The following is a 27,740-nucleotide window of genomic DNA, read 5'->3' on the forward strand; positions in this document are numbered from 1 at the left end:
GTGCTCAGCCGAACCCGCAGTACCTGTTGCGGGAGGTATTCCCAGTTTTGCTAGGATGCATTCCCGGTTTTGCTAAGATGCTTTGAAAATACATGATTAGACTTTTACTTCCTGATGAAAGCCCTGAGTAGAAATTAAATGATCACTTTGTGTGTTACACGGTCTACCGGTATTTTTTTTTCCCCCCTCTTTTTTTTCTCTTTCCACTGCTCTTTCATGGTGTGCCAGAGTAGCTGAAGATACCTCGTATGTGACTAAGAGTAAATCCACCCACGGGGATTCATTCCTACCCTTTTAATCTGTGATTCTAGAAGAAAAACTGTTGTGTCTTCCTCCTTTTCAGTCTGTCTGATGTGGAAAAGCACAAGGGGAAGTAAAGTTAGTTGTCAGAGTGATTAGCTGTTGACATCCATATAATGTATTTTTAATGGTGCAGCAGGAGAAACACAAACTATCCTGTAAAGCATTGCAGTATGTTGTTCCTAAACAGAAAAACTTGCATTTTAAGCTGATTTCTAATGATAATCTTCTTGCTTTTGAAAAATTTTAAATGTCATCTAAAATGTCAGTGCTGAGGTCTTAAAACAAGGAAGTACTTTCGACTAGCTAATTGAAGAAAATGCTGTGGGTTTAATTTTGGTGAGTATGGATTGGTTCCTAATTTAACCTCTTGCATGTAATTTGTTGGTGGAAGCACCAAAGCAGATAAAGTAGATAAAGAAACAAATCGGTCCTTAAGTCAGCCACCCTGACTGCCATAGTACCTGCTCTCTTGCTGTAAATCAGACCTATTTTACCAAGTATTTGAACGTTCAGAGGGATAAGTCTTTAATCAATCTGAGGCTCAGTGTGAAAGTCACTTTGCAAATTGTCTCCTTAGACTCACGTGTCACTTAGACACTCTTGAATATTTTAACCTAAGTAGAGTTGAGCTCAGCCTAAAGCCTGTAGGCACCAAGATCCCAAAGGAGCAGAAGCTCAAGTCCCTTCTCCTCCCTTGGGAATCCAGGGCATGGACCTCCTGGCCCAGCGTGGGGGCTCTCGGGAGCTGAGAGCATCTTTTCTTGTCTCGCATCCCCAGATGACTCCATCGCACAGCATAGGTCCAGACAGACCTGCCTGCCTTCCCCGCTCTCCCAGGGGCAGCCCCCGAGAGCTGTAACCTGTGCCAAGGTCCTGCCCCGGCCTCAGCATCTTGGCAGGATCTCTCTTCGCAGCAGCAGCCCTAAACAGGAAGCAATTTTCTTTTTAATCTTTTTTTTTTTTTTTTACTAGCACTCTTGTCTCATGGAGACTAAAAATAGGTTTCCTCTCCTTTGTGTGTATCTTGGAGCCAGAGTCCGTCGGAGACAGCAGCCACCCTTTCTAAAGAGAAGATACAACCGAAAGCAGGAAAAACTGTCCAGCTCATCGCACCTTCCCTTTCTCCACCTATCTCCCTCCCCAAAATAAGTTGATGGCATGCTGAACTCATATGGACTTGCAGTTTTTGTTAGCATCCTTGCTAGCCTTTGCGCAGCTTTGTGCTGTAAGTCTCCCCATGTTCCTTTGCTCAAGACTTTCACAAACCCTGGTGATTTTGGCTGCCCTGCTGTTTTGAAGCCCTGCTCCAGATGGCTGGTTTTCAGCCAGAGCCGCCTGTTTTCTTTTTTGAGAAATGGGCCCCGTGAATTTGTCCCCAGCTGAGCACGGGGAAGTGGAGGCACCCGCAGTCCCTTTCGGAAAGGCTCATGCTTTTAAGTAACTTGAGCCAAGTCCTGGCATCAGCGACAGCTTCACATTCATTTCGCTTCCACCTTCGTTTTTGAGTCACATAAAAAAAATCTGAGCTCTGTTTTACTATGAGGGTGCCTCGATAACAGTCAGCACCCAAAGTCTCCTATGTTCTCTCAATTTTGCTTTCCGAGCACCCCAAACACTCATCTTCCCAACTAGCCCAACTCCTTTAAGGCTTTCTCCTAATTGAGAGCATTTATGTGGTGTTGCAATTATAAGACTCTAAATTTTATCTTGCCATTCTACCCTCTTGATGCTTCTTTACACAATATTGGCAATGCATTTCTTTCCTCCATTTGAGCCATGACCAGAGGAATTTCAGTTGCAGCTTCTCTAATTTCTTTCAAAAATACTTTCCACTTTCCTGCAGCAGATTTCCCAGACATTAGAGAATTCCCAGGTCCCTTTGGGGTTTCATTCTCTCCACACCATTTTTCCATAAATCGACAATATTGATGTTACTACTTCTGGTAGCTGATACTCTAAAATTCCCCCTAAGCACTTTGATTGTCTAATCCTGTGTGTGCTTCCGTTTGAGTCTCCTTTTTTCCCCTTCTCACAGACTGTCCTATGCACATCCCATGACGGGCGGCAGCCCTGCCACAAAACTCCTGTAAAATGGGTCTCTAGGGAGAGGGTTTTGGGTGGAATTCCAATAGACACGTGGCTTGCGGCAGGGTCTCCTGCACAGCGATGGATTTCCCTCCCGTGACTGAGCTGCTGGTGAGGAAAGCTGCTGGGTTCAGTCGCTGCAGGGTTGTTTTGGGGCTTGCAGCCGAGCAGTCTGTATCTTTGATGTATACCAGCTGCATTAAACAACTGTCCTGCCTTCCTGCTTCTGATGCGCGAGATGCCTTTGCTTTCGTACCATTGAATGATTTGCTTTCATAGATCACTTCTAAATAGTATCCCCGTCTGCCTCGGCTGTCTTTCTGCATTGGTGTGACGTTTCCTTTCTTTAAATGCCTTCACTCTGAAGAAAGACGTGCCTGCTTTTGTTGCTGTTTATTGCTGGCTTTATCAGCCAAGTTGCTGAGAAATTTAGTTTGTAGAAATTCCTTTGCATCCCACAGCTATATTCCCACCCTCCTGCATCATTCCAATAAACCCTGCAGAGCCGGGTTTGTAAACTAATTGTTTACTGACTGGAGGAAAGAAAATAAATTACTAAAACCAAGATAGCGTTGCTTCATGCAAGCTTCGTGTCAGTCCGGGATCCAGTTGAACAGTCAAGGCCAGTCTATCAAGACGCTATTCAGAAAGGCGGCTTGGGTGTTTTTGTTGTCTAAGAAAAGAAAAATCATTGAATGTCCTGGAGGAGTCTGATATGAATTTGGGTGAAATGAAAGCTTGCCAAAAACCATGTTAACGGTATATTGCATAACTAACGCAGATTATTATGCTCGAGGGAGAGAGAATTCCCAAAACGGCATCAGCAGTCAGAAAAAAATCCAAACTCATTGCTATTATGGGGGGGAAAAAAAAAGGAGAAAACTTTGGCAAAATGCTAAGGAAAATTTGGGCAGTGTAGGATCATAGGAATGGCTGTGCTGGCTCAGACCAAAGTCCAGCAAGCCCCAGATTCAGCCTCTGACAGAGCCAACAGGAGATGCTTAGATAAAAGCACCAGAACAAGGCAAGCACCCTGTGATACTTTCCCAGTCTATTTTCCCAGCTTCCAGCAATTAGTATCTCAAGGACTTCCTGAGCTGACAGGGCTGTCCTTGAATTTAATATCCCCCGATGGATTTGTTTCACATGATCTCGTTCCAGTTGTTCTTCAAGCCCGTGCAGACTTGCAGCATCCGCTGTGTCCCTCGGCAGGGAGCTGCAGGGGACAGCGCATCTCATGCTCGGGGCATCGCCGGCCGCCCTTGGGACCCTGCAGGAGACTGAAAAAGGGGCCAGACCTGGGACTGCTGAAGCCAGAAGTCTAAAACTCAATAGCTTGGGCAAAAAGGTAGCTCAAAGCTGGTTTAGATCTGTATCCTCTGTGGGTTCAACACAGGAGCTCGCAGAGGGTTGGCTCCTTTCATATGCTGTCAGCATGCGGGGGATGAGCACGAATCACGATTTCTGAAAGCATCTGAGTATGTCCTGACACAGAGTCACGTCCCAGCTGGGAACCTGGGTTGGTTTTTTTAGCTTTTGGAATCAGTGGGTAAATGTTGGTTTCATTGAAGCCAGTGGGATTTTCTCCAGTGATTTCAGCCTGACTCTATCAGTGATGACAACTGGCTTGGAGCTGAAAGTAAAAAGTTGGATGAAGTTGGTTTTTGGGCATGAATGCAGACAGGACTAAAATATTTTATAAATTCTTCTTGATTTGGTGGAAAACAAATGTCAGGAAAAGTAAGTAAATGTTTCCAAGATGTATTAGACGTCTTGTTTTACGAGTTTGCTGAATTTAAATGTCTGCCCTTTCATTTTTTTCTGCTTGAAACGGCTTTTCAGATAGCTATCCCACCAGTTTTATCAGAAAAAGTAAAAACCACTTTCTCAGTGTATTTTGATCCAAACAGCATTTTACACTGGAGAAAAGGCCCGTTCCTCTTGCAGCCCGGCCGTGGGGTAGCCGTGCGGCTCAGTAACCCGCAGCGGCACCCCTTCCCGGGGCACGGCGCCCGCCTCCTCCCCGGCTGCCTGGCTGAGACCCAGCCGCACTCGGTGCACAGCTCCGTGTGCTGGGGAAAGGGCAAGGTCCTGGCAGCCCTCTGAGCCCTGCTCTCGCTGCCAGCTGGGGACGTGCCCTCAAGGTGGAGAGCCTTCCCCCAGCCCTTCAGCTGGAAATACTTATTTAGATAGCTATTTCTCTCTGTGTATGTGCGGTTTTTTTATATATATATATATGCATGTGCATTGTTTGGGGGAGCACTATAGCTTCTCCATAAAATGCGAGTCAAACTATATATTGCTCTCCTTTTTTCCCTAGTTGCACAGTTGTTTGAAAACAGGATTTTTTCCCCACGTTGTTCTGTTCCCAGCCCCATGTGAGCCAGGGGCTTGCTGATGGCACTGCAGATTTCTGCCCCTTCCCCTTTGCGTTTCAAATCCTCCATTGCTAATGGTCTTAATCACCAGGGTAGGGAATAGGAAGCGAGTCCCTAAAATTGTGATGACAGAGCAAAGTCTTGGGGTTAAACAAGTTCATCCACAAGATGACATACAGAGAAAATCTTGTCTTTTTGTGTAGTTTGAAAATGCTTGTTTTAAGAGTTGTTTCATTCACCTGGCTCGGGGAAGGGGATGGCGTATGTGTACGCTGGACTGATGGCAGCAGAGCCCGTGATGTGCTGGTTCAGGTGATGCTGCAGACACAGTTAAATGGGGCTTAGACCCTTTTCAGCAAAGTCCACAGTCTGTCAGTGCCTTGTCAGCTTAGCGTCTGAGCCCCTTAAAGTGATATAAAACCCACTTTCCCTTCTAAATTATTATTTTAGTCTAGAAATTCAAGCTGAAGCATTGTAAGAATTTTAAGTGATCCCATGGAATAGATTCAAAGTGAGAAATCCATATTTTTTTTTACTCAGTATTTATACAACCCATCAATCTTACAGTATTGCCAGCATAGCCTGTGGTGAATCTTATTTGTACACAAAACATTTTTCAAATTTCTTGTGGCGTCTGCTTGTATTTAGGCGGTGACCACTGCTAGCCACACTCGTATGGAGACTGAGCTGGGGAAGCTGGGCAGCTTTCGAGCCCCTTGATGGGAAGCACGGTGCGATTCCCCGGCCTCTGCTGGGTCGGGTGGTGATCTCCAGCCATCTCTCCAGCAAAACCCCAAGGGCTCTGCTGTGAACATCCTCACTTTCTCGCCTCCTCTCCTCCTGGCCCAGACAGCCGCCATCCGGCACCTCTGGTTGATGGAAGGTGCAAAGAGGAGCTTTGCCTCCAGCGCTTTCACGTGAACTCGCCGCGCCCCGGGGAGCAGTGTGGTCCCCCATCGCCAGAGCTGCCGTGATAGCACGTGCTCAGCAGATGTTTTTCCAAAGCCCCTCTCCATTTGAACGATGGACCTTTCCAAGAAGTGTCTGAGGAGCACGGGAGTGACGTGCTCTTCTCTCTGGGCTTCCTCCATAGGTTCTAATCTGCAACTCTCAGACAAAACAGCCTTCATTACCCGCAGGCTACTATTTTCCCTGATTTGCGTTTCAGATATTTCTCCTGTGCTTAAAAAGCTGCTTTTGGCACCATTTTCAGAACTGGAGCCGAGGTGGTTTTGCTCTCCCACATTCATGGAGGAGCTCGGCTGCAGTATGCGACCCCCACACCTCCTGGCTGCCTTTAACTGCTGTGCATCTCCCCGCTCTGCTTTTGGGGAACGGGCCAGATGATTTATCCAGAGACACAGCAGCCGAGATCTCAGGCCTACAAACCCAAATCAGAAGATTGTCTCTAATGGCAGGTTAGATCGCAGACCTTGGGAACAAGACCCTTCTTGCTCTGTGTTTGTGCAGCCCCGAGCGAGGTGGCTCCTTCTGCTCTGAAAGCAGCACAGATGCTCAACCCACAGAGGCAAGACAGCCTGAAATAGCCTCATTAGCGAGGAATGTACTGATGGCGGTCCAGATGTTTTAGTCCTCTGGGGCTTGCAGTCACGGATGGCACTGGTTCCTGATGGCACGTGCAGCAGCCTGCTATGGCAGGCAGCAGCGTCACAGGGCGCAGGGGGTGGCAGCAGCAGAGAAATGGGTGGGTATTTTTCAGAGGGGAGGGCAAATTGCATCCTTTGAAACCAGGCTGGGCAAAGCTGCACAAGGCAGGGCCGGCGCTGCTGGAGCACAGTTTGGCTCGGCGGCATTGCGGCGGGATGTGCAGTCATGTACCGAAGCAGGGGCTCGAGCACGGTGTGAGGCCGGGGGTCTCGTTTCAGCCGCTGGCCCATCTCCCCCCCACCCCCATAGAGCACTCTGAACTCCCACTTGCTGGCTAATGCGTGCGATGGGACCACTTACACGAGTGCAGAGGAGCCAGCGCCCATGCTGCAGGGAACACGCCTGTGCTTGCCAGGAGGAAGGAGCCAAGCACGCTTCTCTCCCGCTTTCTCCCAAGATTTACAGTTTTGGTGGCTGGATGCCGAATTCCCTCGTCTCAGCAACAAAGCAGGACTAGTTTGGAGCTGGTGTGTGGAGAGGGGCGAGGTGATGGGGAGGTAGGTGCTAGTGCTCAGGACTCCCAGGGGTGCGCAGGTCTCCTGCAGGGACTGTTGAGGGGGGGTGCGTGTGCGAGAGGTTTATTTCAGCAGATTAGCTGTGGCTGAGGAATGAGTGAAGGCTGCTGTACTGGAGCGCAGCCACCCCTTCCACTCCAGCATTTTGGAAAACCTCACCCTCCATTTAGTGAAAAGTTGCTCAGTCCCACAGGATTTGGCTTTCAAGTGCTAAAAAACTCCAGCCCAAGAGCCAGAATGACATTGCCGTCGCAGCAGCAAATTGCAAAGGTGTCACTTTCCGGGACACAGCCACGCTGTGTAAATCAGAGGCGACGTTCCCCTCGACTTCAGCACAGCCAGACGCTCATTCCCTGAACGCTGTCCCACGGATCCCTGGCCGGGGCTACGCAAGCTGCCTCCGCCGGGGCGAGGGGAGCCGCTTTGTGCGGCAGAGCTCTCTCTCCTTTCCATGTAACCTCGCTGCTGACGATGCCCCCCTCCCCGTGCAACCCTGGAAGAGGAAAGCTCCCTGCCAGCGCTCCCTAGAAGTCACTTATCTGCTTAGGAAATACCCAGCTGCCAGCGCTGCAGCCGCGGGACACCGGCTGGATCCTGCCCAGGGCGCGCCCCGGCTTCCTACAGCCTCGCACTCCGCTGCGTTACCCGCTCCGAGACACGCAGGCACCCACCCACGCCCACGCGTGGCCGCTCCGGAAAGCGGAGCGGGGCAGAGCCGCCTCCCGGCAGTTCCCCCCCTCCCTCCTCCGCGGCTGCGTGAGCGGCGGGGGCTCCCCACGCCGGGGACTCCTCGCTGGGGGTCCTCGCAAGGGGGGGCAGCCAGGCCGTGGGGTGTCGTGTGTCCCCCCCGCCCCCCCCCAAATCTCCCCGCTGCCCGGCGGGAGCGGCCGTGCGTGTGTGCGGGGGACGGGGACGGGGACGGGGACGGGCAGGGAGCGAGTGTCGGCTCGGGGGGAGGCGGGCCGGGCCCCGGGCGCTGCCGCATTTATAGGAGGAGCGGCCGGCCGCCGCCGCAGGGCCCTCCCTGTCCCGCGGACGCAAGCGGGGCGGTGGCCCCGGTTAAAGGGGAAACTTGACAGCGCCGCCGCCCGCTCCGCTCCGCTCCGCTCCCGCCGCCCAGCGCCCCTCGGCTCCGCCGCGACGTGAGTACGGCCCGGGCCGCTCCGCCAGCCCGGCTGGGGAGGGGGACGCGGGGGGCGGCTGGCGGGGGGCCGCCGCTGCGCGCTCCCCCGGGAAGGGGAAGAGCCACCCCGAGGGGGAGAGGGGCCGGGGAGACCCTCCGGGGGTCCGCAGGGGAGAGGGACTGGGGGGGACCCCCCTGCTCCGGGGGTCCTCTAGGGAGAGGGGCCAGGGCAGCCCCCCTCCCCTCTTCTCCGAGGGTCCCGAGGAGAGATGGGCTGGGGAAAAAGCTCCCCCCCCCCCGGGGGGGAGAGGGGCCAAGAGAGCTCCTGCTGGGGGTGCCGAGGGGAGGTGGGCCGAGGAGACCCCCTCCAAAGAAGAGGAGCCCAGATAGACGCCCCCCCCGCCCCCTCCCCGGGGGTCGCCAGGGGAGATGGGCCGGGGAAAGCCTCCCTTGGGGACAGGGGCCGACAGAGTCACCCCCGGTGGTCCCGTGGGTAGGTGGGCAGAAGTATCCCCCCTCCCGGCGGAGAGGGGCCGGGGTAGCCCCTTGGGTGAGATGCGCCGAGACAGACCCCTCTCCCGGAGGTGCCGAGGAGCCCACCCCCTCGGGGAGAGGGGTCGGAGCCCCCCCTCGGAGGAGAGGGGCTGGGGAACCCCCTCGGGGAAGCCCCCCCCGGCGGTCCCCAGGGGAGGGGGGCCGGGGAAGCCCCCTCGGTGAGAAGGCTTGGGGGAGCAGGCTCGGGGGAAGGGCTCGGAGGACCCCCCGGGGGCATCCGGGAGTGGGGCCGGGCAGAGCGCTCGGACCCCCGCTCCGTCGGCGGGGCCCGAGGGAAGAAGCCCGGGAGCCGGGCGCTGCCCAAGCATCCCCCGGAGCCGGGCGGGCTCCTGCCGTCGGCGGAGCGCCTCCTGCCGCCCTCGGGGCCGGGCTTCACACGCACGCACACGCACACCCAGCAGCATCCCTCTCCCCCTCCAGTTCTGCCCGCCGCCGCCGCCAAGATGCTGCTTTTGCTGCTGGGAATCATCGTGCTCCACGTCACCGTGCTGGTGCTCCTCTTCATCTCCACCATCGTTAGCGTAAGTACGGACTTTCCTCCGGCACCGGGCTACCGGCGAGGCAGGGAGCGGCCGGCGGGGTGGTTATGGCACGGCAAGACCAGAAGATGTTATTTTTCTTTGTGGTTTATTTTCCAGCCTGCCTGTTAGCAGGAAACCTTTACTTGCCGATTGCTGGCCTTACTAACAGTGGGATTTTGGAGCATTTAGCACAGAAAGCTCTTTCCGTATTTGTGCTGCTGGGTGTAACCGGTGGGTTGCTTGGTTGTGTGCCGCAGCGGGTGCTCAGGGCATCCCCGTTAGTACAGGGGAGAGAGCTGTTGAAGCCCATCTCCTCATCGTCCCCATGCTGGTTCACGCCACAGAGCAGCCTCAGAGCACCCAAAGTACCCTCCGTGGGCCTGAACCTGCACTCCCCTTTCATAAAGGAGCTCTACCTGCTAATGGGCGTCAGCCCACAGGACCAGTACTGCCAGTCTGAGGGTCAAAACCCCTTGGAATGGGACTGGCTTGGGCACTGGCTCCTCAGCACCAGCAGCTTTGGTCTCCAGCTCTGCTCCTTTGGGGCTGTGAGTTAGGCACAGCCTCTCTCTCCTAACCCAGATGGGCTCCTGTTGATGATTTTCAAGGCTTAAGCTTTGCAAGCAGTAGGAAGATTGAGGGTTGGATGCTGCACAGAGGGCTCCCAGCACCGTTCTCAGTCCAGAGCCCAGTTAACACGTCATCTACTTAGGAAGAGGTTTGACTTGGTTTTAAGGCAGCAGTTTTGTGGAGCTGGTGAGTTCCAGGCTTGCTTCACCAGGTTCTTATTTCCCTTCTTTTTTTTTCTTTCTTTTTTTTTTTTTTTGGGGTGGTAATAGCAGTAGAATACGTTACAAAAATCTTCTGAGTGGTTAGAAATCACGTGGAAGCATTCAAATAGCCCGGCCAGGCACCAGGTGAGGACGGCAGAGGGGAGGGAAGTGCGCATCCCCCGTGGGACTTGGTCCACGTTTAAAGAGAATAAAGAGCTTCTGTTTTTCTGCCGTTGAGGTGAAAGCAGCTAAAAGCAAATATCAGTATTCACTTTCCAAACCCCTTTCTAAAGAAAAGCATGTGCCTGGGAGGGCCTGGCCGGGCACACGCGTGCCGGTACGCACTGGGGCTGCTCTGTGCCGAAGCCCTGGGGGGCACGCGGCTGCTGCCTGCCGCCTCCCTGCTCACGGGGCTGCGTCTCTCTTGCAGCAATGGCTGGTGAACGGCGGGCACACGGCAGACCTCTGGCAGAACTGCACCTCTGGTAGCGTCTTCCACTGCCTGACGTCGTCCACGAACGGTGAGTGCTCCCCGGCAATCAGGGCTGTTGCTGCCCATCGCTTTTCTTCTCCTCGCCGGACTTAGGAAATCAAGGGGGATTTGCCTGTGCAGGTTATTTGTGATTCCCTCTTGCTTTTCCCTGCACCCCCCTGCAGTTGTTCCCTCCCACCCCTTCCCCTTGCCTCCTCTGCTCTGTCCCCAGATGGAGGAGCAGGGCTCCGCCGTGTTCCTGGTGTCCTGGTGGGGGGACACAGGGCTGGCCCAGCAGTGGGGGGATTGTTCCCCCCGACCTTATCAGTCCCTTGGAGTTGTGATGGGGCTTAGCGTGGGTACCAGACCCAATGCCCGTTGCTCTGCCCTGCTCCCCTCAAGCTGTGGGGCAGCTCCTGGCAGCACCGCGGCAGGGTGTTCGGCACACTCGGCCACAGCGGAGGTGACCAGCTCGAGTGCTTTTTGGTGGTCTCCTGTTACTAGCCCACTTTGATTATACTTGGGTGTATAAACACGAGGCAGTCCTTGGAGCAGGGCTTGCCGGGTGCCCATCGCCCTGCTGGGAGCAGAGGGGCTGTTTTTGGCAAGCCCCCCTCTTGCTCTGGTTGTGAGGGTGTTTTAAAGATGCACATGGTGCCCCAAGGACGGCCTGTCTCTGGAGGACACCCTGTCCCCTGTCTCGAAAGCTGCCTTGGTTTTTTTGCTGCTGTGACAGGCTGAGTTTTTGGGCACACTCGTCACCATGGGGTTTGCTACCGAGCATCACGCATGGGATGTGCTGAGCTCTCAGGCCCTGCCTCATCCTGCTGCTGAAACGGTTCCTGTGGCACCTGCACATCTGGGGTGGCTGAAGAGCCACCTCTGGACTAAGCTGGGTGAAGGCTGATGTCATGCTGGGTGACATCACCCAGTGACCTGTTTGCTGAGGTCAGCAGGGGAGGAGTGCTTGCTAAGATGCCGTGATGCAGAGTTTCCAGGGCACCTAGTGGTACCAATAACATGAAATCTGTGCTCAGGGAGTCAGGCAAGCCTGTGCCTCAGTTTCCCCAGAAGGCAGGGCTAATGCCAGCGGTGCTGTGTCCAGCATTTGTTTTCAGTTAGCCTGGTTTTTGCTTTTCTGTGGAAGCAGATTCTCCCAGTGAAACCAGTTGTGAATCATACCGATGTCACTGGAAGCACAGTCACACTACGCTGGAAACACGGTCCTGGCATAGGAGCAAACTAATGCCACGTGGTCTTGGCAAGTAGAGAACAGTCGCAGTGCAGAGCACTAACCTCTTTCAAAAGGTCCTGTGGCGATGGGCTACTGTCAGAGGTTTTTGGAGATTCGGGTCACCCTAATCCCCAGCCTGTTGGGAGCAAACCGCTCGTGGGTACCCCGCGTGGGGCGGTGGGTGCAGATGCTCACTCTCCCTCTTATCTTCCCTGCACTGAAAGCAGCGGCGTGTCTCCCTGCTTGGGCCCAGGCTCCGGTTTCGGTGGGAGCGGAGCCACCGCCGCGGGTCTCTGCTGACGCCTGGCGGTGTCCGGGCTGGCCGGGAAGCGGCTGGACCCTGTCCCAGCCGAGGAGCCTTCTGGAGCCATGTCCTTCATCAGCAGTTGGCTGGTGCTGGCTATCTGCAGCGTAGGCAGGCTGCTTCACGGCCATTCATGCGTGCTCCGAAACTGCTGGCCTTGCGCTTTGAAATAAAAAGCAGCGATTGCCTCCCGGAGTCCCAGAGCTGAGAGCTGTAGTGTCTCTCCAGATCTTTTGCTTTTCAAACCTGCGCTGCTTTTTCTGCGTGTTTGCAGGATGCTGCATGTCGGGGAGTTCTCAGTGTTGAGAGGGGCTTGTCCAAAACGTGGTTGGGATGGTTTCCTCCACGTCTGACTGTCCTGCTGGGTGTTGCGAGTCGACGTTGCCCTGTTCCCAGAAGGTGCTCAAAGAGGGGCTTCCCTCTGGATCCTTTCAGTGATTAATTTTTATCATTATAGGGGCTATATTCATGATGGCCCTGTGAAAAACACGGTCAAGCAGCTGAGTTTGGTTGATAAGGTGCCCCAGCGGGCTGCTGTTTGAGTAGAGGTGCATTGTGCTCAAGTCTTAAAGAGCTCTCTGACAGCTCTTATTTGTATGAAGGTTCTGCTCTAGCATCAGGAAAAGGGGATTTTGCTTGGGCAAAAGCTTCTGCCCTCTCCACCCCGTGGCAGGGGTGTGGGAGCAGTGCTGCTGAGGACCAGCCTTCATCTGGTGGGACCCTGGATACAGGATCCAGAGCTCACCGGTGCTGTAGGAACACAAAATCAAAAGATATTTCCTAGGCTTATGCAAGGCTTTTAAAATCTGTTTGTAAAAACAGAATAAAAATACCACACAGCGTCCTTTCCAGTGGATCTCTGCACCCTCCCTCCCCGCTGCCCATCTCTGAGCCCCTTGGTCCCGCTGCCCCTGTGCTGCCAGCGGAGCTGCGGTCGGCCACTTATCGGAGTGATAGCGAGGACACGGGGCAAAGATGCTGCGGCAGGGCCACCCCTGAGGCTCATGCTCATCCCCTGCCTAGTCCTTGTTGTGCTCCTCATACTCTTTTTGCTAGGAATATGCTTACTTTCAAAAATACGAAAGATCCTATACCAAATACCGCAAACCGTTCTCATTTAAATCTCTTTCAAAACACAGGCTGTGCATGCTACACTGGGTTGTAGAAAGCCTTAAGAATTTGTTTCTCTGTGCCTGTGCCAAGGACGACGCTTAACGGTTAATCGCAGAGTGCCAAGGTTTGCTCTGGGCTGAGAGCAAGAAATCCTCGTTTGGGAATTTTGGCAGAACTTGGTCTTTACGCAGAGGCAGTTTTTCCTCCGGCCATCGCAGTGGCTGCTGTAGTGCAGTTATTTCTTCCTCCCTTTTTGAAAAGGAGTGGTACTCAGTACTCGGAATATGTGGAATTTGGTAGGGCTGGGTCTGGTGTTTTCAGCACTGATGGGGGCTTTGGGGGGGTTCGCCGTAGCACCAGGGTGGTGGGTTTGTTGTGCTGTGATGCTCCCCTTGGTCTCGGCACGTTGGGCATGGGTGAAGCCTCCTCTCGCCCAGCGTTCTGCCGCACAGGGACCCTTTTGTTTAGATGACCGTTACTTGGATGCCCAATGAGAAGTGGAACTTGCTAAAACCAGCTGCCAGCAAGATTTGCTTGCGTTTAACACTGGGGCAGGTTTGGGACCGTGCTCCTAACCTCAGATTATCTTGTGGGGATTGAATAAGCAGCAAAGCAACCTTAGGGTTGACCGCAGGAGGACTGTTGGACCGTGGCTCCCCAGGACGTTGGCAGACCTTGGGCGCAGGATGCAGTTGGCCTCGGCGGAGGCTGAGCTCCCACCTCCCACATTCCTCTCGGCAGGGCTTGAACCCCCTGTGTATGTGAGGGCTGAGCGGTCCTGATGGGAGCGAGCGCAGGGAGGGAGGAGGAAACGCCGGGACGGGGGCAGATGCCTTTTACAACTGCCTGCTTGTTGCTTTGATTTTTGCGTTTGCTTGTTAGAAAATGAAATTATTTTTTTTCAAGAGGCCGAGAACTATGGAAAAAATGTTGCAATCTTTGCTTCGTTTGCTCTGTCAGACATTCCTGGAAAAGACTTATCTCAAGAATTCAGCTCTGAATCCCAGAATTGTGCGTCGGCACGGCTGCGTGCCAGCCCCCAGCTGTGCAATCCTGCTGCAGACACGGGGCACACGGCTGGACCTGAGCCGCTCAAGTGCTCTTAAGTAGATTCCACCCCAAATTTCCAGACAGCGATATTTTTTCCTCCAAAAATGGCCTTTTCTTTCCACAACTGCATTTTTTATGCAGGCAAGAAGGTTTTTTTCTGCTACTTTCTCCTGCTCTTCCTCTGATTTTCATGGGAATGCTGAACGTGGGGAAGCAATAGGAACTTCCGTGGGGATCCCTACATCCTGTAACGTCAGGAGATGTTTTTCCTGTTGTCTTCTTACAGTCTCTGCTGTTGCTGCTCTGTGGCTTTCGCATGACTGGCTTGTTCACAAGCAGGCTGGTGTTTTTTGGCTTTTTTAAAGGAACAAGAAAACCCCAAACCTTGGGAAATGCACAGGCTGCCAATCCACATGATTACTAAGTGCTGTGGGCCGTATGATGCACCTGCTAATTTGCTGATGTGATGGCCACAAGCAAAGCCCAGGTGGGTCGCCCAGAGTGGAGATCTCCCCTGGACTGCCCGGGCGGGCAGGGATGCACCTCCCATCCATGGGGCAGGCACAGCCGTGCATGGGGGTGCTGCCCTGCTCTGTGCCCTGCACGCAGACCTGCCCTCTTCCAGAGCCCCTTTGCTCTGGCAGAGGGGACCCTAAGCAGCGCTCCTGGTGCTTGAAATGCATTTTCTTTGCGCTGGAGGAGGAGGCAGGAAGGATCTTTGTCCCTGGCACGAGGCAGGGGCATGGGTGCCCTGACCCATCAGCTGTTCCCAGGAGGAATTGTGCCGCTGCTTCTCCACTTTAAAATGCTTAACAGAAACATCTGAACCCACTGCTTTTGCTCTGTCAGCCCCTGCAGAGCGGCTTTGCTGCCCTTATTGTTTCAGCCTCTTTCTTCCAGCAATGCTGGACTCCCATGACATAGAAAAGGTACGGAGAGACGGAGGTGCCATTTAACTTGCAGTAATCCTTTTCGTGGCTGAAAATAATGTTGCAAGGCTTCATTGAAGCCTTGTACCGAGGTAAATGATTTCTTAATGTCTAATTTCATTATCAATAGTGAGTATAAACTATCAACAAAAAGAGATGGGAGCAAATTCCCCTCCAGCCCACTGGAAGAGCTGAGACTGCACCAACTGGATCAAGACTTGGAGAACTGGTCACTGGTGAGGGGACATTTCCTAGAGCAGGAGGGTGAGGTGGAGGCAATAGTCCAGTCACTCCTGCAAATTAGAAGTTCAAAGATTTAAAGATTCGAAGATTTTAAAAAGGGTTTCAGCTATTTATTGAATGCTAAAGTAACCTTCCGCCCTTATGCTGTGTTGTCTTGCTGAGTCTGCGGGCACAGCACTGTTGCAGCCTTTTGCTATATTTCTGCTGGGCAGCTGCAAACTAGCAAGAAATTACCCATATTTAAGGATGCTGAGTCTGTTATAATGAAGCCCTGCAGTAAATACTGGATAGCCTGTATGCGTGTTAACGCACAGCCTTTATACTTGAAGTTCTAGCCGTCAGCTGGCCCCATTCAGCTTATGGACCACATGTACAGATACACTGGGGACATCTCTGGTCCTTCAGGGTCTTTGCAGTTTGCAGCAGAGTAGCAAAGAGCCAGCTTTTAATCTTTTTAGCAGTTTTCTTTTAATCTTTTTAGCAGTTTGTGGGTCTGGGACACCCGCTTTACCATTAATGATAGGTAACATTGGCCTAACTCGGGCAGGGTTGAACCCCTCTCTGCTAGCTTGTGGGTGACTGTAGCTTGCCCCTTAGTTGTCTAAAACGAACTGTGGGGTATTCCAGGAGAATATTTTGTAATTTGGATCAGTTTCTGCCACAACCGTGTTGCCTGCGATATGAAAGGGATTTCCTCTGCTTAAAACCAGGTTTTTATTGTTGCTTGTTCTTCTTACAAAGAGCATCTGATAAGGAGAGGCAGGGAACTAGTGCTGTTTTTTTCTCAGATGCTCCAGAGCTCTTTGGTTCCCCTATTTCTGCGTAGGGGAGGGCCAGTCAGCCTTCCCTGCTGGGTGGGGGGCTTTGGCCCATGGAAGAGGAGCGAAAGGGAGGAAGAAGGCAACATGTGGGCAAACGATGACTGCAAAACCAGAAGAATGGGTGGGGGAGTTCACTGTAGAGTGCAGTGCTGGAAAACCCTTAACCCAACATTTTTTTGGCCTTTATTGGCCATGCTTAGGGACATGGTATAGTGGTGGTCTTGGTAGTGTTAGGTTTACGCTTGGACTCGATCTTAAAGGTTGATAGGTTAGAAAACTAACCTATACGATTCTGTGATTCTGTGATTTATGAGACTCTTGGGTGTCCCCGTGGCCACAGGCTGAGTGTACCCCAGCAGCGTGCCTGCAGGTTCTGCTCCCCATCCCTGCTCCTGGTGCCTGGACTTGAAATCAGTGGGACTTGGTACCTAAGCCCTTTGGAGGACCTGAAATGATGTATCTACCACCTCAGCTTGCTCTCACACGTGAGCCAAAAGGAGGTCAGAGCCACCACGCTGAGGGTCTTGGAGAGGAGCCGGCTTGGGCATTGTGGAGCTGTTGGAAGGTGTTTTTCATGGTGCTTTCATGGCAGCTTTCTGCTACCTCGGCAGCATCAGAGGCTGCCTCTGTGGGATGTGAGCTTCGATGGTCAATGGGACGGCTGCTATGGCCTCATGGCTGAACCAGAGAGATGCGGAGGACAGGCCATGCTCTGAAAACCACTCATGTTTGAATGTGGCAGCTCTGGAGAGCTATGGACCTCCTGGCCTCAGGGACTTCTTGGATGGAGCTTCGAGGAGAAGGCAAAAGGGAGGACAGCTGAGAGGAAAAGAGGACAAGAGGAGAAAAGAGGGTTTTGAGGGTTTCATCTCCTTCTGAAGGGAGCTACAGAAGAGGACCAGGAAGTCTTGGGCAGAAATTGCAGCACTGTGTTCATTCACTGCCTGCCTGCAGCCCCAGTGTTTCCCACCTGCTCATCCCCCTTACAAATACCTTGGGAGCTCTTTAAAATCTCCTCTTTTCTGGTGGGATTTCCAGGAATACCTTGATCCAGCACCCTGTGGTCCTCTCCAGGGAGCAGACGTAGGAGGATAGGAAAGGAGCAACTGTTGGGTGAAATACCTGCTTTTCCCAGCTTGAGCATCCAGCAGCCCAGAGCGCGGCCGGGGAAGGTTTGACCTCATGCTGGTGGGAGGTCTGGGACCGAAGCAGAAGAAAGTTGTAATGTCATGGAGTTGTTTTTTCCCCCGGAGAGCTTAGCGGCTCTGCTGGATGTAGCTAACGAGCCGTGATGCTGCTCTCCTCAACAGGAGAGATGTTCGCTTTGAGCGGTGGGGCTGTGGGGGGTGGTGGGGGGGTCTGTGCTGCGCAGAAATAGCACTGCGGGTAGCTGAGCTTTTTCACCCTTCTGGGTTGCTACAGCGAGTTGCCAAGGGGCAGTGGTCTGAAGTTCAGCCCCAGAAGAATGATGCAATTGAGCTAGTATTTCTGCATCTTCAGTTCACGAGTTCATGCTTTTTCAACTCTCTTAAGGGGCGTTTGAGTATCAAGGTTTAAAACCGTTGCCAACACCAGTACTTGTGATATGACCTGTCAGCTTCATAGGTGAGGATGCACGTTGGGTTCAGGTTCTTGATCAGACCTTGAAGCCCGAGAGTCTGCTTTGGAAAAACTCTGCTCAGAAAACACGTCTTTTACTGGCAGACCTTTGTGCCAGTAGATGCATGTGCTGTTCCTGACCCCGCTGATACTTAGCGTGCAGCACTGAAGGAGCAGGTTTTACTGTGCAGATGTGGTCATGAATTTCCCCTCCCTCTAGTTTTGTATATATTACATGCTACAGTTACCTCCTTAGTGGATGTTTTCTTCCTGAGAAGTGGTTGCTTTTTAAGTGTGCAGTGCATACACAGTTTGCAAAGGGAAAGCTATACGTGCAAAATGTTACCATCAGCTGCAGGTCCCGGCACCCAGGTGTTTTTAATGCATAGCACTAGTTCAGTGACGTCTTACAGCGAGTGTATAAGCTGACTGCTCAAATAAGTTTCTTTTCAGTTTGCACTTTATTCCTTCTCCTTGGCTGGGTCAAAAGAGGATAGGGTGTCTACTACAAACCCTGGGGGAGCCAATGCCTGTTCTTTAAGGGCCTCTGCTCCTGGCCAAGGGCATATTTCTGCCTGCCCTGTCAATCCTGCTCAGCTGCACCCCTTGTCTGGGTATAAAACCTCCCTGCAAGCAGGGCTGGGGCTTTGCTGGAAGGGGTTGGGTTAGCTACTGTCTTTCTGGGGGGGGGGGTTCAGCTGCAATTTCTGCTCTTGGTTTCAATTTCTGCTCTAAGTTTCAATTTCTGCTCTGGGTTTCTTTCTTTCACGTTAGATTTTAGGGCAGTGAAATGTGGTCTTCAGCACCCCAGGGGTGAAGTCTTTTCCATGCTGTTATAAGTGGTGGCATGAGCACATCAGGGCTTGCACAGCTTAGTGAAATTTTCAAATTTGTGTTGTAAAAACTTCTTACTTCATTTCTGACTGCCTGAGAGGGTTCTAAAAATGCTCCCGATGGGTCCTCTCCGGAAGCGGCGTGCAGGGTGTTATCTGTCCTTTCCACCCTGTTTCCTTTTCTTCCTCCTCCTGAAGAACAAAGATATAAACACGGAGCCGAAGAGATACAGGAGAAAAATGGAGTAACCAACTCGTTGCCCAGGGGAAACCACAAATAACAGCCTGGGAGTAAACAGTGCTGACAGCCCTGCAGTACAGCTCGCGGGGCCCAGACCTCCCTGTAGGAAACTGGCTTTATTTTTAAAAGCCTAGAGGTAGGACACAGCGCTAATAGCAAAGGAGTTAAAAGCATACGGAGTTGAGGAGGTAGCAATCCTATCTGCAGTTATAGCAGTGTTTTCAAGTGAATTAAAGGCAATTAGCTAGCCTAATACAGCTGAAGTCTGTGGGCAGCTGGGCTTGGATTTAATGGGAGTATAGCAGTTTGCACTTGTGGGTCTCCGAGTCACGAGCAAAGGGCTGGATGCGAGCAGCCCCAGAGCTCTGGTCTGTGGGATCATCTCTTGATTTCCCGGCCCACGAGCTCGTGCGACTGCTGCTCTCTGGCTGCAGCAGAGCAGCACGGCTGGCTGCCGAAACCGCGCTCTCAGTGCCTGCCTTTATGTTCCTCTAACACGGCTCTTTATTACAATGGGATTTTGAAAAGCTCATATAAATCATTCACATTCAGAACCAAAAAAGAGGCATGGGGAGGCGGATGTAATTAAAAGGGCAGCTCGGCTCAGCTTTCCGTCTAGACAGCCTTCTCCTAAAATAACCGGCAGTTGGAGCATCCACCTCCGAGCAGAAAGGGCTCCTCTCCGGGCCGGATCCCACGGCCTTTGAAATCACAAAAGACTTGGCTTCCTGGGTCCTGGACCAAACTGCAGGGCTTGGGGCCGGGCAGGCTTTGGCTCCGCTGGTTCATACAGCTGGCCCCGGGTTTAGGGCTCGGGAAGGGATGAGACAAGAGCTCAGCTTCCCAGACCTGGGACGGGAGCCCCTTCCGTGCTGAAGCGTGGAAGGAGATTGCAATTCAGGAGCTGGACATCCTCTAACTGTACGTCTCTGACCCCATCTGAGCACTGGTTTAGGACTTGAATTTTAACAGCACTTGAGCTGCTTCATCCCTTCTGTTGCCCACTGGTTTAGCACGGCCAGAGCTGAAGGGTCAGGTGTGCCTGAGGCGGGGGGCTTTCCCTGCCTGGTCAGTTGAGATAGATGAAATATATGAGACATTTTTTGTGCACATCAGTGTGAAAACCACACTGGGATTTCCTGGAAGTGACAGCAGCGATAGCTGCTCCTTCCGAAGGAACAGCAGCTACTGGTGCCCGTGGATGTAAACCTGGTGGCATTGCAATGAGTGAAGCGCAGCAGCTCTTTAGCAGGGCCCATTAATGCTGCATAGCAGTTTGGCAGGGAAAGGATGAGAAGGAGGGGAAGGAAAAAGCTGTCTGCAATGAGCAGAGGCCACTCTGGGTGGTTTCAGTCTGCTTTGGCGAGCAGGGCCTGAATTTGCTCCATTGCATGAACATCAGGAGGCAAGGTGCAAGGACAAGGGGTAGAATTGATGGTCCGAAGTCAAACATGCCAGACATTACTAAATTGCACAGGATGTTCCCCGCAGGCATGGATTTGCTGGAAGGGCTCAGGCGTGAATCATCATTACCATCCCAGCTGAAGGCTGTACCTCGCTCTCTGGTTCAAATTGCGCTTTCACCTCCATGAGTGCAGCTTGCGAGGATTTGCTGGGGAAGCGTGATCGCTCCTCTGGGAGCAGATGCGGCTCTGGGCAGTCCCAAATGGCCTCATTTGCGGCACCAAGTACTGAAGGTTGCTAAGCTGAAGCGTAGCTTTATTTAGAAGTTTTGCTACGTTTCAGCTATTTGCTGCAGAAAGCCGTTTCTTGCAGCGTGCAGCCAGGGGAGCGAAGCTGGTAGGAGTAAAACTGTGGCAGGAACATGGGACTGGGACGGAGACTTCAGTGCTGCCTAATTCTCATCTGTCTGAGGATCCAGCCCAAAGCATGATTTTTCTGCCTTTCGCTGGGTGGTTTGTGCCTCAGTTTACCTGTACTGAGTCCTGCCTGGCTTTCGTGGTGAATTAATCAATGTTGCATCTTTAAAGACCTCTCAAGGAAGGCTGCGAATACTCATTTTGATCTCAAACTTTATAAGGAAAGGGAAGGGCAGAGGGATTTGTGAGCACGGCCCCGTCCCGGTGCTGTGAGGCACTGCCTCTTTCTGTCAAGCTGTGGCAGCTCATGGGATGGAGTGGCATTTTGCTTGTTTATTTATATTTTTTTTTTACGCGGGGAGTTACACACCCACGAAGCCTGGAAATAGCTGGGCAGTGACTCACGCAGGGGCTGGTTTAGCTGGTCTGCTCTGGGAGGCAGCTGCGTTTGGCAGCTGGGGAAGGCTCTTTCCAAAAGGTTTGACTCCACAACAGCAGAAGGTGTTTTCACTCGCTGTGTATTTATTTTACCTCTGAGCTTGGCCAGCTCAGTGTCTCACGGTTTGTTGCACAGGGCTTTTGTGTTTCTAGTACAGCTGAACTCCCAGGGCCTGCCACGAAGCTGGGGGAGATTTCTGCAGCGCTAATATCTCTGCTCGTATTTTATTATACGTGCTCCCTGAGAAAGTGCGTGGCCCTGCAATTCATTTTAGCCCAGCACGCCGGTGCACGCACACGTCATCCTAAATCCCAGGCAGCGTCGTGCCCGTGCCGAGGACCTCACCGGCTGGTGCAGCACTGGATGTGGCCACGTCCCCCAGCTGCTAAGAAACTTAATGGGAACGAGGGGTGGGATGCTGGCACGGGGGATGATGCCGAGGCCACGGGCTGTGGTGGGGGCTCGCTATCTGTGGTGCCCACACTGAGGTTTCTGTCTGTCTTTCCCCAGAATGGCTGCAGTCTGTCCAAGCGATGATGATCCTCTCCATCATCTTCAGCGTCTTGTCCCTGTTCCTGTTCTTTTGCCAGCTGTTCACGCTCACCAAGGGCGGGCGGTTTTATGTTACTGGAGTCTTCCAAATCCTTGCCGGTAAGTGGGGGCTGATCGATGGGGCTGTCACCGGTGGGGAAAGGGCTCTTAAGCAAAGGAGAGGGTAATGGTGGAAATGAGCATGCTCTTGGGTACCGCAGCAGGAGGGCCACCGAACTGGCTCCTGCATGGCTCAGTGAAGGGAAAGGGGGATGAATAATTTGGGTCTGTTGAGGTCTCTCGCCCTGGGATGGGGTCCGGCTGTCAGGGCACGTTACGCATCCAATCTCTTCTGCCCTTGCATCACGGAAGGTGCAAGAGGGTTGCTGCCCCGGCTGGGAAGGTTTCAGAGGGACAGGGTGCCAGACCCGCCGAGCCAGAGGCAGAGCTGTGCCGGTGGTCCCGGGCGGTGGGGCAGGCAGGGCACGGGGGCTGCCGGACTGAGGGCTCTGCCTCTTCTTCCCGCGGCTCGTGCTGGGGTGCTGATGGTCCAGGGTGGCTGCGCTGGCTCTGGAACCCACCTTCGCTGGGCTGGGCGAGGTTTCCGCAACTGCTGGCAGGGTCGGGGAAGTAGTGACGATCCTCTTTTGGCAAAAGAGGATCCGATGATTATTTATAAACTTGCCATAAGGGGGCCTGGTGCTTTCCACATCAGCAAAGAGCTGCTGGAGCGTGCAGGGTGAGCCAGCTGACTTTGAACTGTCAGCTACTATTTTTAACTCTTAAAGAACTCAGCACTGGAAATGAGCCACGGTTCACGTCCTACGTTACAGTTCTCCAAATATAGATGCTGTAAAGCCACTGGCTCCGTTTACATTTCCACATATGAAACCAGTGGAGAGGATTTTCAAGCATTCAGACTAGAAAAATTAAATAGTGCAACGAGGTTCTGGCTAAATTATGACATACTGTCTGGGAAGGAGAGTAATCGTTTGCTAGAGCTTTAGATGTTACACTAAAAGCCACCCTAGGTCCTGCCACTAAATCAGAGGAAAAACTCATCCACTGAATGTAGACAAAGTTTCTGAGCATCCTCTAAGCGACTGGCCTTCACAAACCCTGGAAAAGTTCAGAGCTAACCTTTGTTAGCAAGTGTAGCGGGAAATCTATTATAAGTGTATCTGCTTGGCCATAATGCAGGTGATGAGTTCAGATCAGTTCACTGTCTCTGGAAAGACACATGTGTAGAAACCCATTACAGCCATGGAGACAAGGAGGGGAAATGGGCATTAATAATGCAATTATCTGCCTGAGAGCTTGTCTAATAGATCTGGGAGCAGAAGGCTTCTCTCTCCTGAGTGATTGCTGGTGAATCTTCATTCTCAGAGGAAGAGAAAACAGGATTGCAACCCTCCTGCCTAAGCTGTGCTGGGTGTCCTAAGGGGATGCAGGGTCAGGCCATAGACCTACTGTCTCTTTCCTTGTTGGGCCTGAAGCATGGGTCAAATCCATCCCCAGCCACTATGAAGGACAGGAGAAGTGTGACCTGATCCCCATGAAGCTTCCCCATGGCCTGGGGGACTGGTAAGCAGAGGTCTGAGTCCGGACGGACCATGCAGAGGTGGGCACTGGTGGCCATCCTTGCTGTTCTCTCTGGCCAGGGCTAGAGGAGGGGGCTCAGGGCAGCTGTGGTCTTTGTGACCATAAATTTCAGGGTTGTGGGTAGGAAACAGGACATGGCTGTGCCAGCACTGCCGGGAGATCCCACCTGGAGGTACGGATGGCTCTGGTCAAAGGAGCTGAACCTGATGCGGTCTCCTTGCAGCTCGCTGTGGAAGGCCACGGCTGTCTAAAGCCAATGGAGGAAATTCCTGTGGCCTTCAGGTTTTGCAGGTGTTCATCCCTGGCATGACAAAGCCCTGCTGCAGGTCTGCTGGGGACAGGGTCTTACCCCCTTGAGCGCTTTGTTCTCAGCTCCAGCAGAGCTGGAGAGGACCTGCCTTCACGGGGGAAGGGATGAGAAGGCTCTTCCTGAAGCCCTCCCTCACCCTGCACCTTCTCCCAGGGTGATGCAGCTAAGCAAAGCTGAGGGTCTCCAGTTTTGGAGCCTGACCAACAGCAATGCTGGACCTGAAACAGCGGGTTCCAGGGACAGGACCACTGGGTGCTGTTGGGTGGCAGAGCTGGGCAGCGGTGCCCTGAGAGCCAGGGAGCGGGGCAGGGGCTGGTCTCCACTACAACTTCAGCAGTGGCTCAGGGGAACTGGGGAGTGCAGGTAAGAGCAAGAAGAGATGCATGAGGTCAATTGGGTCTGTTGGGCAGCGGTAGGGTAGGATGCATCCCCAGCACTTTCTCCACACTGCTTGGAAACATGCCCCGTAGTCTAGCTGAATTTGCCCTGATGGGATTTCAGCCATCACAAAGGCATCGAAAGGCCCCTTGACAGCTCCCCACCGTCCTTGGTGGGTCCATCGCATCCACGGGTACCTTCTCATAGCTGTGTAAGCCCAGCATGGGAGAGGTGTTGGTTTGGGCCTCTCAGGGTTTGACCCAAGTTCTCCATCACTCTCTCCAGCCTCAGCATCATTTTTATCCCTTTTTTCTCATCCCTCCCACCCTAGAGCTGCTGTCCCTGTGGGGTGGGGAGTGTAGGCTCAGCCTCGAGGGCTGTGCCTTCCACGTGTCCCGCAGCTTTTTGCAAAGCCCTGCGTTGAAGAGCTGACCACGGGCATGCACCAGCACCCATCCCAGCTTGTCTGCAGGACCAGAATGCACAGACCTGCAGGAACAGATTTTAGGTAGCATTTGCCCTCCGGGCCTGTCAAAGCAAGACTAGAGTATGTTCTTAAAATCAGGCTCTAACGTGGTGATGCATTGTTGCTTGCATCGGTGCAAGCAACTGAATGCAACTGTCCTTCAATTCCTGAGCATGTTCTCCAGGCCAAAATCCATGCAGATGCTGCAGAAACCATCGCCTCCATTTTGCAAAATTCCTCATGGGGACAATCGCCGCTGTATTTTCTGCTGTCTGTAGGTGACCAGCGTGGCCGCATGCCTGTTCTCTGTCCCACCAGCATCCGCAGACAATTGTTTTGCTCTCTTTGCATGGGCCGGGGCAGTGGGAGTTGGCTCTCGCGCTTAGAGAATGAAAACTGCACCAGCGGCACGTTAATGAAACGTATTCCCACTTCTGCACTTTCCCAGAACAAAGGAGCAGTGTCAAGTGGAATTACAGCTCAAATATCACGGTGGTTAAATGTAGGTGGTCCCGAGGTCCGTGGAGGGGATTTGGAACTCAGCTCCGACAACAGCCCCGCAACTGTATAATAGAACTGCTGGGATTGACTGAAAGAGCTTGTTTTCAGGCAGAAATAGAGGTGGCTTTGTGTTAGGTCTGGGCAGTCCCCAATGCTGATGGCTTGTTTTTGCAACAAAGCTAAAATGCTGCCTACCGGAGCTGGGCCTGGCCGGACATCCCTCGGGGACCTGCGCTGGCCCGTGGCTGGCGAGGGTGGACATCAGGAGCTGGGGAAAAGGGACGAGCCGCGGGCGCAGCAGAGTTTGCTGCGAGCAGGGTTTGCAGTTGAGCTCCTCCTGCAGCCCCGGAGGAGGACGGGGGATCGCAGGGCACAGACCCTGCCCGGCCAGAGCGTCCTTGGCCCCCAGCTGTGCTTGCCTGGGCAGGTGATAAAGAAACTTTCGTGCTTTAAAAAATCCCAGGGTTTGTGTCTGACCTCTTGCAGCACCTCTGATAGGGTGGCTCAGGCTACAGTCTGGGTTTTAAATAAGCTACCCAAGGGAGTTTGGCTGGTCCGGAGCAGCAGCCCAGAGCTGGGGGATGCCCGATGCTTGCCTGGGGGAGGGGTTAGCCCAGGCGATGCTCCGGCTTTGCTTGCTCCAGGGGCTCCGGCTTTGCCTGCTCAGAGCCCGACAGAGATATCCCCGCTCACCTGCAGTCAGGGCAGAGCCCACAGCATCACACCCTCCAAATCATACCGTAGTTTTCCAGGAGACAGGATACAAGGGGGCAATAATAAAAACAGTTTTCCATGCTGGCGTTGGGTATTACCCTCTCCGGCTCTGGGTTTCCAGCAGGGAACTGTTCCATGCGTGGCATCGCTAACCCCTTCCTATGTGCACTTCCCCGGCAGGGCTCTGCGTGATGAGCGGCGCGGCCATCTTCACAGTGAGGCACACGGACTGGCACCAAGCCTCGGAAAACACCTCCTACGGCTTCGCCTATATCCTGGCGTGGCTGGCCTTCCCCCTGGCCCTCGCCAGCGGCATCGTCTACATCATTCTACGGAAGCGCGAGTGATGCCGCGGGAGGCGGCATGGCGTGACAAGGGCACTCATGACGTCCATGGAGGAGACGGAGGCGGGGGAAAATAGACGAGAAAACGGAAAAGAAAATTAACCAAAAAAAAAAAGAAAAAAAAAACAAAAAAAAAGGAAAGGAATAAACCCTCCCACCAAAACCAAAACCAAACCCAACTGACCCCAAAAGGAAACACTCAAAGGGTTACTTGTTAATTGAAGATGTATATAGTATCTATGGTTTAAAAAACCTATTTATAACACTTTTTACATATATGTACATAGTATTGTTTGCTTTTGTTGACCATATGCTATGTTTTAAAGCCTAAAGCAAGTGCCTAAGGAACTATTACTCCTAACAGTGTAACAAGAGCGCGGTGATTTTTCTCTCATGCAAAATCCTCTGACCTGAACTCTCCTTCCTCATCCCAGCCCGTTTTGAACCATCAGAAAACCCCAGCTCTGACTGGTTTTAGGCTGGCGTAAATCGGAGTTATGCCTGTTTACGCCAGCCGGAGGGTTGGTCCCCACTCCTGCCACATGCTGTGATCCTGATAACTGAAGTGCACGTCCAGATCTGACGGGAGACACTTCCGAAAGGTTTGAAGGATTTTGGAGCAAAGGCTTTGATTGCCCCAAGTGCCTAAATGACTTATGTGCCTAAGTCCCATTGCCTTGCCACCACACCCGCTGGGAATTTGGGCTTTTAAATCACTTAGGTTGAATTGCAATCCAGCGCGGGCTGTCCTCCTTCACCCGTGCAGTCTCTGGGGGTGCCCCCGATGCCCATGCTGGCGGGGCTGGGGTGTGTGCCGTGCCGTGCCGTGCCGTGCCGAGCCGAGCCGAGCTGCCGGGGCACTGATGCTCCCAACCGTGAAATGTGCTTTATCCTTGCCGTGGATCTAAACTACCGATGAGAAAGAAGCAAACCCAGTATATCTATGAAATCAAATACCAGATATATGAAATGGTGCTATCTATTTACCATTCCTTATATTGCTAGCCATTTAACCTTATTCACTGGAAATTCAGTTAACAATCTTGAGGTAAACAACAAAGCTAGAAATGAGAAATAATTCTGTGTAATATAAATGAGCTATAACTGCTTTTGTACTTAGACTTGCTCTTACTATTATTTTTAATAAAGCATTTATAACCGAGGTTCCTTTTTTTCCCCCGTGGTCAAGAGGAACAGAAACAGCTCTGGGTGGAGCCCTGTCGGTCTTCGCCGCCGGAGCGAGATGTCTGTCCTCTGTCTGTGCGTCAGCGATGTGTCTGGCCATGAATTGAACGGGCACCTGCGCAGATCCCAGGCTGCCTTCTGAGGACTCCAGACACTGTGTTGCTGTTGTTGTTTTTGTTTCATTTTGGGGTATTTTTTGGTTCTTTCTTTTTTTTTTTTTTTTTTGCTTTGCTCTTCTGATTTTATACCGACTGTGTGGACTAAGAAGCAATGAAATAAAAGTCAGAATAACTCAGTTGCTTCTGCTTTTTGGCATTTCTGCAGGTTAGAGCTAGGCTGCGCTCCGCCAGTCTGCTTGCACGGCCATCCCATGGAAGGTCTCTGTGATGCCGTGTAGCAGATTTGTGGGCTAATTCATGCCCTTGAGAGAGGCTCTGAGCTCGCTGGGCTGTCTGCGTGGCAGAGGTACCTGTGCCGGCGGGGTAAGACTGCACCAGGGTTAGCACCAGGGCCAGGAACGAAGCTCGTAGTCCCGTGCCATAGCGCTGGTGCGTGCTTATCTTTCTGCCTCTGTCCTAAGATGCTCCCATGATGTGACCACCAGACAGCAGCTGGCAGGACCGCACTTATCCCCTCCCAGTCTCCTGGGCAGGGATGGTTCAGGTCAGCATCATCTGCCCCGGGGGGATC

The 27,740-nt window shown here is 52.8% G+C and overlaps 1 protein-coding gene across 1 annotated transcript; it reads left to right on the forward strand.

Annotated features, from left to right (window-relative positions):
• The first annotated feature begins 7,947 nt into the window (after nucleotides 1–7,947).
• On the forward strand, nucleotides 7,948–27,337 carry PMP22 (peripheral myelin protein 22). Its single transcript, XM_075519208.1, has 5 exons — nucleotides 7,948–8,055; nucleotides 9,020–9,148; nucleotides 10,352–10,442; nucleotides 21,530–21,670; nucleotides 25,702–27,337. The coding sequence occupies exons 2-5, from the start codon at nucleotides 9,071–9,073 to the stop codon at nucleotides 25,866–25,868; spliced, it is 477 nt and encodes a 158-aa protein (XP_075375323.1). The 5' UTR covers nucleotides 7,948–8,055; nucleotides 9,020–9,070; the 3' UTR covers nucleotides 25,869–27,337.
• Nucleotides 27,338–27,740: the final 403 nt, after the last annotated feature.

This window comes from Mycteria americana, chromosome 16 (assembly GCF_035582795.1).
Source record: "Mycteria americana isolate JAX WOST 10 ecotype Jacksonville Zoo and Gardens chromosome 16, USCA_MyAme_1.0, whole genome shotgun sequence".
NCBI classification, from domain to species: domain Eukaryota; kingdom Metazoa; phylum Chordata; class Aves; order Ciconiiformes; family Ciconiidae; genus Mycteria; species Mycteria americana.

Excerpts from the sequence above, each read along its gene's own strand:
- PMP22 (XM_075519208.1), top strand. The coding sequence starts at position 9,071 with ATGCTGCTTTTGCTGCTGGGAATCATCGTGCTCCACGTCACCGTGCTG. Across the intron at positions 9,149-10,351 it reads TCATCTCCACCATCGTTAGC|CAATGGCTGGTGAACGGCGG; the intron begins GTAAGTACGGAC and ends TCTCTCTTGCAG. Across the intron at positions 21,671-25,701 it reads AGTCTTCCAAATCCTTGCCG|GGCTCTGCGTGATGAGCGGC; the intron begins GTAAGTGGGGGC and ends CTTCCCCGGCAG.